The 11,738-nt window shown below is 42.5% G+C and overlaps 1 protein-coding gene across 4 annotated transcripts in view; it reads right to left on the reverse strand.

The window, feature by feature from the left end:
• UBR1 (ubiquitin protein ligase E3 component n-recognin 1) overlaps positions 1 to 11,173 on the reverse strand; it is a 69,527-nt gene extending 58,354 nt beyond the window's left edge. The window contains exons 1-2 of one of the 4 annotated variants that reach the window (XM_040557367.1): positions 11,095 to 11,173; positions 9,968 to 10,568 (exon numbers count right to left, since the gene is read on the reverse strand). In XM_040557367.1, coding sequence (XP_040413301.1) covers positions 9,968 to 9,985 — 18 coding nt within the window. In that variant the 5' untranslated portion in view covers positions 9,986 to 10,568; positions 11,095 to 11,173. Of the gene's footprint in view, positions 1 to 8,668; positions 8,847 to 9,967; positions 10,627 to 11,094 lie in introns of those variants that run through there. The other 3 variants (XM_040557368.1, XR_005820021.1, XM_040557366.1) reach the window with 3 other exon arrangements.
• Positions 11,174 to 11,738: the final 565 nt, after the last annotated feature.

Genomic DNA, 11,738 nt, shown 5'->3' on the forward strand with positions numbered 1-11,738 from the left:
GAATCAATGGATTGCCCCCAGCATCGACAGAGATAAGGATTAAATACCAGATGTATCTACAGCTCTCAGGTCTGCTACCTGCATTAGAACAGTTCTTTAACACCAAAAAAATAAATTAAACTGCAACAGGTGCAGACACGGATGGAAGAGAGAAGCCACAGACAATGAGATGACCTGGTTACTGCATCTGCTTCCAAGTGGAGCTGGGGATGATGACCTCTCAGCACACTGTTTTTCCAAAGCACAAGAGACTCCCAGCCTGCTGCTCTTCTGTCTTAATAAGCAATGTTCCCAAGAGATGCTGTAAGTTTAGCTTCTGTGTTGCTGGAACAGAACACATAATAGCTCCAAGAAACATGGGGCTAAGCTTTCCTGAAAATCTGCCAGAAGTGTAGAGTGGGTTCCCACAGCCCAACCCAAAAACATTTCAAGTATTCCTACGCAAAGCTTTTAGTTCTATTTAAATGTTCTTTGGAGAATGGAAGACAGGAAGTAGGGAACGAGAGGAAAGAAGGGAAGAGAACTCTCTCAAGTGGGCTGGTTGCCTTCTGGTAAAGACATTAATTTATACTCAACCTGTATATCATCCAATAAATAGTCGTTGTGTTCAGAAAGAGAAATAAGAATATTCTTTCTTATTTCTGAAAGCTGCACCACGCTAAATTTCAATCTATCCCATTCCTTCTGTGTCTCCTAGGAGAAGTAAATTCTTTATGATTTCTTAACTGACCATATATTGGCTGTTGAAGAGGAAATAAAATACTGTATCATCTTAAATTAATTTCCTCCCATCATATGGAGTGAGGGGGGCTGGAAGTCTCTAAAAGCTCAAGAAACGTGCAAGCCATCTGCAGGCAGAAAGCAGGCGCTCCCTGCAGCTCTCCACCCAGCACTGGCGTGGGGGGGTCCTGAGAGGTCGTGTGTTCTCATTTGCTCATTTTTAGGAAAACCTACCTGAAAAAACAGACAGGCCATAACATGGAACCATGGGGGCACTGATATGACCGAGAAATAAACCACCAAAGCCAACCACCAGAAGGAGCTAGGGGAGAAACCATGGCAGGAACACAATACCAGCATCCCTGGGGAGACAGCAAACCTGCATGGTGCCCATCAGGTGCTGCTAACAGCGGGCGGATGCCACACTCAGGGACCTGACACCAATGAAGTGTGTGTCAAAGACACTCCTTGCCTCCTCTCTCTTCCCTTCCACTTTGCATCTCTAACCTTCCCCAACCCCATCTCTTCTTCTCCTCTACTCACTTGCTCCTGTCGCAGCCACCTTTCTTAGGATGACAATTCTCAAACTGTGAGAAACAGGGAAGTGATGGGAACCAGGAGCTGAAAGAACACGTTTCTTGAATGTGAATAGTTTTGTCAAAAGAGCAGAGATAACATCCATTTTGTCCAAGTCCAAGTAACTGAACTACTCTGTGTAACAAAAGCAGTAATCTGTAGTCTTAAATGACCTTCCAGAAGATTGTGATTACAGAAGTGATACCTTACAATACAATAAAAAAAAATCTTCAGCAGATCATCCCTTATCCTGTATCAAAACATGTCCTCCTCCATGAGGACAAACTACTAATATGCCTTTCACACGTATAAGCACACAGAATTGACCAACGTCAATTCCAGCCAAACATGCAGTTTTGTCCTACATCTGAAATGGCAGTTTGCGAGCTTTTTCCAAACAGAAGGATCACGTTAGAAAACGTCAGAGGATGAAGAATTCTATTTGCCTACAAATACTCCTATAAAAAGAGCAGAATATCTGTCATTTCAAATGCATTAGTTTGTGAACACCACAAATGACAGGAATGAGAGCTAACCAAGTACGCAGTGAAAAGGGGAAAAAAAGGTAAACTCTTTCAAGTCACTTTTCACCTATAGATCAAGTGTCAAATGAGATTTCACACCACTATGAGAGAATGTCTCTGTCATTGCAACAGGCTTACTACCTAGTTAATTCAGTAGCCATCACCTCCATGACAGTTTGTTTTCCATTCTGAGCACAGTTCTCTCTGAATTCTCAAGTCTTTTTCAAACTAATCATTTGCATTTGGCATTACCATAAAAACCAGCTCTACTTTAACCGCGCTGATTGACACGCTGGTCTTTCACTGCATAAATTTCAAGACTACATTTTTAGAAATATGCATTAATGTCATCAGTGAAAAAAAGGAATATTAGTACTTAAAAATATTGAATAGCAAATTTTGAAGGAACAAACATTGCCAGTAGCACAAACTAAAAACCATACCTGGTCCAATATTCCAGCTTAAAGAAGCAGACAAAAAAAAAAAAGCCTAGTTTGTGCACAGCATAAGTCTGTGAAGCAAGAGATGGCAATACCAGCTGCCTGTCAAAACAGCAGGCTCAAGCAGAATTTCAGAAGTAAATGTATAAAATGTTGGGAACATGCTAATTTTGAGCAGGTGCCATTCAACAGAAATACCAAATGTAAAAGGCTGTTTTACTTCAATGCATAGAACAGTTGGTACTAAACAGATTAGCAAAACAACAGATCCCAGAAAACTTCGAATCTGACAGTGTCTGTCTAATTAAGCAATCATGAAAGACACTTCAAAAGGATAAACAGACAGAAGTTCTTTAAGCGTGCAGACCACTGAAAATTGCCTTTGAAAGCAAACTTTAAGAGATTCTTAACTAACGTTTCCCTGTAAGGTTCTGGTTTTAAATTTTTAGATCAACTTTTCCTCCTCTTTATTTTAGTTTAAAATTATCAGTTTTCTAACACACTGAAAATAAGATCCAACTGCAGTGTGGAACACCTAAGCACTTTTTTAGTAAAAATAACAAGGAGACAAGGCAACCAATTTCAACTTCAAAGATACTTGTTCTCCAAAAAAGAGGCTTCAAATAAGTACAAGAAACCAATTAGCAGATTTGTTCTTCCCTGCCTCAAGTCAAATTAAAAGCTGTTAGGTGCAGAAGTTCTATTATCTCAGGAAAAAAATAAAAGATTGTTCTTCCTGATTTCAGTTTTGCAGATCCATAAAGATAGGGGATGAGTAATGATAAACAAGACAATTACAATAAACAACCCTGAACACATCATGAACCACAAAAACATCAAAATCATCTCATGTCACCATACCATGTGTCCAATACAAAACTGTTGAAGTACCAAACAGATTACACAAATGTCAGCTTGCAATAATTTGCACCTAATCCTTATATTCAATTGCTGGAAACAAACCAACATACTGTTTTCTCCAGTAGCCTGTACATACACAACTGTAGTTCTGTCCAGTGTACTATTCAAATAGAAAAATTTCTCTTAAAAAAATGGGGAGGGGGACGGACAGGCACTCAACACTGCTCAGGGAATGAAACTGGAAGATGACCAGTGTTGTCACAGTAGCACCATGTAGTTGTTCACAATGTGTTTCATCTACTCTCACAAAGTATAGCCAATGGGTTAGTGGAGAATCTAAGCTATGAAAAAAAAAATGACTGCTTCGAACTCAGTTACAAAACATCTGCTTTCTGACAAGTCAGTAACATGCCTCCTTTACATAACACAGCTGGGAACCAGCCACATACCAAACCCTGGCCTGCTCTGGATATCAGTAATTACACTGAACGCAGCAAGTCTGGTTTCAAAAGTTACTTTCTATTGGCACAACACGGGTATCATTCAGAATTATTTAACATTGTCCTAATAAAACATCCACTCTGACCTGAAGACATAAAAGAAGTGTTTGATCTCTACATTCATTTAAACTTTGGCCCCTGAGCCAAAGCAGGGTGCCAATTAATGTTAAAAGATGCTTTAATGATGCAGGTGTTCACCCACTGGGAACGAGACTCTTAATAACAGTGCAGAGTACTAAAGCCTGGTCTACAGCAGAACCTACCTTGATTCCTGTAGTATCCAACACCTACCGGATTCGCAGAACCACCAGAGAAACAGAATCAACCAGCAGCACGATCGGTTACTGTTTCAGCTGCTGGACAGCTAAAACCAATGTCACCTTCAGGGTGTCACCTTGCAGATTTGGTCTGTTCAACCTCCCCGACTCTCACGTGGCACTTTCAAATCACGCTCATTTCCAAACTCGCATGAGCGCAGCTTCAGTTCCCTGTGATAAACACTTGGATGCAGACAGGCACCCAAGCAGCTATTTCAAGTGAAATCATGGCCTGTAGTTATCTATCAAACTGCCTGCCAACTAGACATGCTAGCTTAAACAGGCTGCAAAATTAGCAGGCTACTACCAAGTAGGCTCCACAGGCAAAACAAAGTAGCAAGAAACTAGAAATAATTCCCAAGTCTTTGAGACGTGGAATCTGAACACCTTTCACATCCCCAATTTTTGCGTCAGACCTGACTTAGGCTGATAGCAGTGGATAATTAACATAGTAACATGACAAGAAACAGGAATTCTATACTAGATATTAAAGCAAAACAACATGTACAGCAAATACTTTGAAAAAAATATTCTCCCTAGAAAAATAGCAAAATCATATTTGCAGAGTTATTTGTAGTATTCTGGAAGACGCTTTAAAATAGAACCTTTTCTTTAAGTTCTGACTCTTCATCTAACAGACTCGAGATCCCTTTGTTTCTAGAGAAACAAAGACAAGGCTTTGTTCCTTTCCTTGTTTGATTCTTAGCATCCATGCTGTGGTCTCCTATTCTCTGGGGAACATAATATCTACCAAATTTCTTAGCACCAGACTTAATTTCAAAAACTATAGCCACAGTGGATATTTATAAAGTAGCAATTCCATTTGGTATAGTTATGTTGGGGTGGGGAATTTATTTATATCAGGTTTTTGTATTAATTTCTGTGTACTCAGACTTGTGATATACATTCATTCAATTTTTCCAAGCATCATGAATTTTAAGATCCAATGTATATGTACTTTTATTCTGCACTGAGTTAATGTGCTATAGAATTCAGATGAATCCATCAATATTCAGCACTAATAACGCAGCACCTTTCAAAACAATCTGTTTATCCCTAGCTTCTCCAGTGCTTTGGGATCCAGAAGCCACTTAGGCAGTCGCAGGCTATCAGCAACATCCACTCGCAGCTCCGCTCTCCACGAGACACATACCTCTCGCAGCAGCATACAGCAACTGTAACTTGAGGAAAACTGACGTACCTTCACAATCACAGTTCACTTCTGCACTAACAAAAGGCACAAAAATTACCAAGAAATACGAGCAAACATGAAAGCAGACAAGGAAGAAAAAACCACAGCGTTGCTCAATGCCACAACAAAAAGGAAGCACTTCAATAGAATACTAAATACATAAGGACATGGGCAGGACCTTGGCGATGCTCCAGTTACCTGTCGCAACTTCACAGCCTCTGCTTCGTGGGCATGCTAATACGCTGCACTGTTCTAAAAGCAGTGGTTTGGACTACGTGCAATTTGGAGATACGCCAGTTTACCTAGCGATGATGTTTTAAACTAATTTACCTTACATGAATTGATGTAAAATTACATGGACACGTCATCGAGTGCTAACCCTGTTAACTCTGTCCAGGAGAGGTCAGATTTAAAACTGAAAGAAGTCACTGCAACTCCAACATAAGACATCTGGCAGACACTTTATTAGTCTCAAGAAATAACCTGCATACGAACATCCACTCTCTATTAGTACTGGAGTACAACACATCTACAAACACAAGGCTCCTCACATGCACTCTCTCAACTACATTATAACTTTGAACGATATAAGAAGATCTGAAATACTTTAGAACACACAAGTGCCTGTGCTTGTATCATGCTTTGCTTCATGAATTTAAAATTAAAAATCAGGTTACTTTCCTGACTTTGAAGGAGATACCCTAATAAAAAAGCTTTGCTCTTCCTTTACATCGCTATCCCACTTACAGCTACATTTTATATATAAATATTGACTGATGACAAAAGACTTCTGAAAAAAAAAAAAAATCCCTTTTCTTCACAAGTATTACCAAGAAGGTACTCATACATCAAAAATTGAAGATTTAGTATGAATGGAAATCTTTTAAGTATTTTAATACCTAAACCCTGGTGATATATTCCAGAGAGCAGCCACCAAAGCAGGTAGGAGTCAAACTGGAATTTGCTTGGAATACAGATGGACAAACAACCACAGGACTGGATCCAGCCTGCAGAGCAGGCTTTTATTTGGCCACCGGCAATGCCTGCTAGCCAGCTACTAGATGAGCCAAGTCCAGCCCATCAGTCAGACAACCAAACTGGGGATGCTGCTAGGAACAGAAAACTAAAGGAACTGAAGTTTGGGTAACAGGGTTTACAACTAGGTCAGTGCCAGTATAGCAAATGCAGCTGTATCTTTTTCAGGGACAGCTCAGCTCAAGAAGCAATACAGCCACTACAGAGAAGAAAAAGGCACAGATGGGACCTTTAAGACTGCAGCCAGTGCAGTGAAAAACCAGCTCAGGTATTCCCAACTACCATCACCCAACCCGAAGAGTCAGAGTTAAGTGCACAGGCTAAACCACAGAGTTGGGCTGGGTGCAGAAGCGCTGGTTACCTGAGTCATCCCCATCCATGCCAGCCTCAGGCTGGCTCCTGCAGAACCATTCGGGTAATTCTGCACTGAGCACCCAGCGTGCCAGGAAGGTTTACTAGTCTAAGTGTCACACAGCCACATGTAACCCAGCACCACAAGCACCACCTGCCTCAAAGCTGGAGATGAGAAAGAAGAGCAAAAGTCTTTCTGACTGTACTGACACTGGGACAGATTTGATGTGTTTGGTCAGGCTTAAGCCACTCCATTCAGCCAGCTGTGTCTGCTTGTGATCCTAGCACCACAGCAAAAGGACATTTAGACCAGCTCTATGCAGTGAAAACATGAGTCAGAGAGGATACGTTAGCTCCATCTAACTAGTACCACCTTGAATACAGCAGTAAACTGGACACACTGCTTCCAGATTGCAGCTGTCTCCGGCACAACTATAACCATGTCTGCAATCTGACTTAATAAATGCTGTCAGACCCCATTTAAGTCCAAATCCCTAGCTCTGCTTTCCCCTTAAGATAATACCCCCAACCCATACTCACTCTGAAAATTCCTGCAGTTCACTAGGACATGTGGCAAGCAATGGAGCCTGGGCAGTCACCCGCAATGCCAACAGACTCCCTTGGAACTTGAAATCGTAGTTCTGGCACAGAGACTCTCAATTAGCTGAAACAACATAAAAACTAAGACAACTGAGTGGACCAGTATCAACTCTGAACAGCTGAGGAGCTCTTCAACATCTTTCCCTGTACTCTTCATGGTACCAGTATTATCAGTTTCATTCGTTGCTGGGGCTAACTCAGCCTCCTATGTTCCCAAATAATGCAATTACATATTGCAGATTGCTTATTGCTTCGCCACCAATTGTGACAATTGCCCCCAGTACCTCTCTGACTATATGGGGCTCTCAAGCTTAACAAGTTCCTCAACTCAGGTTTCATTTTTTGACATTACAATTCAAACAGATTACATTATTAATAGTTTAAAATCAAACTGTTTATAATGCAGAAAAAAATCCACATGTTGGTCTGTTACAGTCACAAAATACAGTTCTCTTTAGAAACGGCTCTGGAGGCACAGACTGCATCCCTTGGATTTGATCCTTACAATTCTGAGGAAAAGTAAGACACGCAACGGTTGATGGCTTAGCACTGCTGCCCACATGAACAGTCCCCTGAGTATCTTCCTATTTACATCTTCCTCTTTTCACTCACGGTACGCAGTGCTAGGTTAAAGGTTGGCCCAGACGATCTCAGAGCTCTTTTTGACCTAAAGGATGCCATCATTCTACAGGCTTCCCTGTGCTCAGCTTTTCAGTATCCCGAGTTTCAACACTGTGCTAAATATACAGGTTATTTGTTGCTCTTATTACAACAGGAGAAAGTAACATAAAATGTAAGATTCCCTATATAAATTCAAACTTTCTGTTAGCAAATTGACAGCCACCAGGTTTTAACCTACTTTAGCAGGAGTGTTTGCAACAGTTACTTTGCAGGGTTGTAAAGGAAAGCCCACATAGCCCTTTACCTACTACCTCTAGACAGATCAATGCTAAGAAGTGCTCAGTGAACACTAAATCCATGATTAAAGCAATTTGCGGAGAAAAGCGAGGATGATTTTATTCAGCATAGAAACAGATAGCTGTCCGCATCCACACCCCTTCTCCGCTTCCCTTTCTGTCGCTTTACTCACACCGCACAACAACGACCGTTTATTCAGTTGCTCTGCAGTAAGATAACCTTTAACCACGAACCAATATCAGAATAAGGACAGGAGACACACGCACACCCCAAATCGTTTGCGGGATGCAGGAAAGCCTGAGGCTTCCTCAAAGTTAGCTCTGGGATAACCGCCCCCGGGCCAAACCACGACCCGGGCCGGGGAGGCAGCAACAGCCTGAGCCGGCGGCGAGCCCTCCTCTCCCCCGGGGCCGGGCCGGGGCAGGCCGCGGCCCTCCCGCCCCGCTCCCCGCCGCCGTTACGCGGCCGTCCCCCCGCAGGTGCCGGCGCACAATGGCGCTGCCCTGCCCGGCCCGCTCCGCTTCTCCACCGCGGCCGGAAGCCCCCGGGGCAGCTGGAGCGAGCGGCGGGGCGGGCAGGGCACGGGCTGCCCCCGAGCGGGGGCAGGGGGAACCGCGCCGGGCAGCAGCCTCACCAAGGCCCGCTCCTGGGGCTGCGCAAGGACCCGGCCGCCCGCCGCTCCCAGCCTTCCGTCGCCTCCGTCCGCCATTTTGAGAGCGAAAGACGCGGCCGCCGCCGCCGCCGCCGCCGCCGCCGCCGCCCGACCGAAGCTTCCGCCGCCCCCGGGCCCGCTCCACCGCCCGCCCCCCCCCGCGGCCCGGCTGCGCCGCGCAGGCGCCGCCCGTTCCCTGCGCAAGCGCTGCGGCAGCGGGCCCAGCCCGGCCGAGCCCCGGGGCGAGGGGTGCGGGGGGAGCCCCGCGGGCGGTAGAGGGCGGGAGGGAGCCGGGGGGCGCCATGAGGGGAGGCGAGGCAAGGCGGTGAGCCTCCTTCCTCCCGCGGGAGGCCGATCTGGGTCCGTCAGCACTGTATGGATAACAGTTTTAATAATTTTCGTATTCCCTTAAAATACATTGGAGCAGATTCTTCATACTTCAGCAGACTAGGGGCATATGTCTCCCATTTGGGTTACAGAAAAGCAAAATTTTATGAACTCTTTCACACAAGCATAGGAGACATCAGTGTATTTATACACATACCTTGTTCCAAAATTAAAATTTCTCCTCCCCACCTTGCTACAGTGTATTATAACTGTTCGGTGTATTCCAGATTTGCTTCTCTGACAGAAGATGAGGGCATTTAGGGACTTGACCCATACGTGACAGAGCTGGCCTAAGCGCTGCTGGAAGTTTTCCAAATTGCTGCAAAACAATTCAGTTGCACATTCCCCTGTTTGTACCTTTCTGAGGCTGCGGAAAAAAATAGGCAAATAGGCATGCTTTTGGACCTTGCAGGCATACATACTAACAAACTATTGAATTTCTAATATTTCTGTTGTGAAGAAAACTGCCTTATTTCATTACAGCCTTACTGCTTCAAGCCTCCAAGCAACTCACACATTCCTCAAATACCGGTACGGATGGAATAATATTTGCAGGTGACCATTTCAGGTATATTTGTTAGATTTTCCTTAGTGTATCAGGCCAGAGATACTCCCAAAGTTTTTCTTATGCCTTAAGAACATACGATTGTACCTTTCCATGGTAGCTTCATACTCATTTTTTACTTAATGACCTAAAATACAGTCAGCAGCAGATTAAAGGAGCATGAGGAGAACAATCATATGTTGGGGCACATTTTAGCAAAATTGTATCATGCTACCAGATGAGAAAGATTCAAGAAAGCATGGCCTTGAATCTTTGCCAGAAAGTCTGTTAAGTACTTATGATTTCAAAGATATTCATATGTATATAAATCAAAGATGAAGCAGTCTTACTAATACTCCTTTGTACATTCCACTGACAAAGCAGGTGACACATCAGGTGGTCAGCCTTCTATATCAAGAAGAGTCAAACAATTAGGAAAACTTACATGAAAATGGCATAATATTAATTTAGTAGCAATTAGGTTACTGTACCTGTGGAAGGCCAATACAGGTGCCCAATTTGAATTAGATGTGTTGAACAGAGCAGATTTAAAGTAAGCTGAAGAATTAACATGGTGTATAGAAATCTTGGGAGTAATTTTGAGAAATCACTGCACATTTATCTTAATGAAATCTGTCACTTAGAATTACTGTGTATATATTGCGACTGCGTCAACTTTAGGCACAGAATATAAAAAACTGACTGTGAATTTTGTAGTTTTACTCATCGCCAATGAGCCAATTAAAAATCAATACAGAGCTTCATCTGTTTTTATCTGAATGTGTTGCAAATTTGTACCCAACCCTATCTAATAGCACAGCTGACTGCTAACCAGCAGTGCTGTTTGTACAACAGCCAAGTATAGACTGCAACTGCTATGAATTTTGAAGAGTCCTCCTCATGTTTTAGCATCAACAGCAGCAATTGTATAGTCCAGTTTCTGATGTAGTCCTGCAAGAGAAACAAGGCTGTGATGCCAAGATAGCAACAAACAAGCTGAAGCAGTGAGAGGACTGCCTGCAGTCCCCTCTGCTGTGAGGCAAGCATCTTGCGTGGCTGCATCTTTTAGCTGAACTATTGTTACAATTTTGTTTAACTATGAGACTTTTAGAAGAAGTTATGCTAATGTAAACCACCTGCTTTAGATGAACAAGACTATAGACCTTTAAACAAACAAAAAAAAAAGGAGTTAAAACCCCCCAAAAAAGACTTGGAATCTACACATGCTAGGTAGGAGACAGCAAACTAAGTGGCAATAAACCTTTGAAATAACAAGTTTGCACTAATACGCAGGCAGAAATGGCACAAAACAGTAAAATCTCCTTGGATACTAAAATAATAGAGAGAATAAGAACAAAATGGGAATTCAGATAAGTTGTAATGAAGACAGAATGCTGAAGCTTGGCACTCCTGTTTGCTAGAGCTAAAATAAAATGTTAGAGCTTCAAGAAGAAACTGAGCAAAGTAAGAAGATTACCAGGAGTAGCGATTGCTAACTCTTGGGTTACAAGTTGTTGTTTGGGGGGTTGAGCAGACAAACGAGGTGGGAGCTACCTACCAACAAACAAAAACAACAATATATATATATACACATTAGGTTCCACAAAAAATAAATAAAAAATAAAAATAAAAAATAAAATGAAAAAAAAAGAGCATCTGGAAAAGGGTGTAATATATTAATAAATCTTATTTTTTTGATCAATGCTAAAAATTAAGTCTTTGTCCTAAAAGAAGTTATCTGAGGAGTGTCAGGACAATGAAAAATAATACTGAATTAGAAAGTTCTAAGGCTGAAAAGTTTATAATGCTACATTAAATATCAAAGAAAACTCATGTGGCAGAAGCTTTTTCAGCTAAACTCCTGGCTAAGACTGTTAGCAAAAAGTAAACAGCAAATGCAGACAGCAGTTAGTGAAAGAGCAAAGAATAAATTAGCAATTACGAAACCGTGCAGTTGCCCTGGCACGGTTTATCATGATGTATATAGAAAAAAATAGGTCCTAAAGGCCCTAAAATGAATTTTTAAGTATGTCACGAGCAAAAGAAGTCAGTCAGCTTTCTGAGCAGTGACAGAAAGCCAAGAGGGGGTGTCGGTGTGAGGGGCTGGGAGGGCAGCCGGAC

Source organism: Cygnus olor, chromosome 5, assembly GCF_009769625.2.
Source record: "Cygnus olor isolate bCygOlo1 chromosome 5, bCygOlo1.pri.v2, whole genome shotgun sequence".
NCBI lineage: Eukaryota > Metazoa > Chordata > Aves > Anseriformes > Anatidae > Cygnus > Cygnus olor.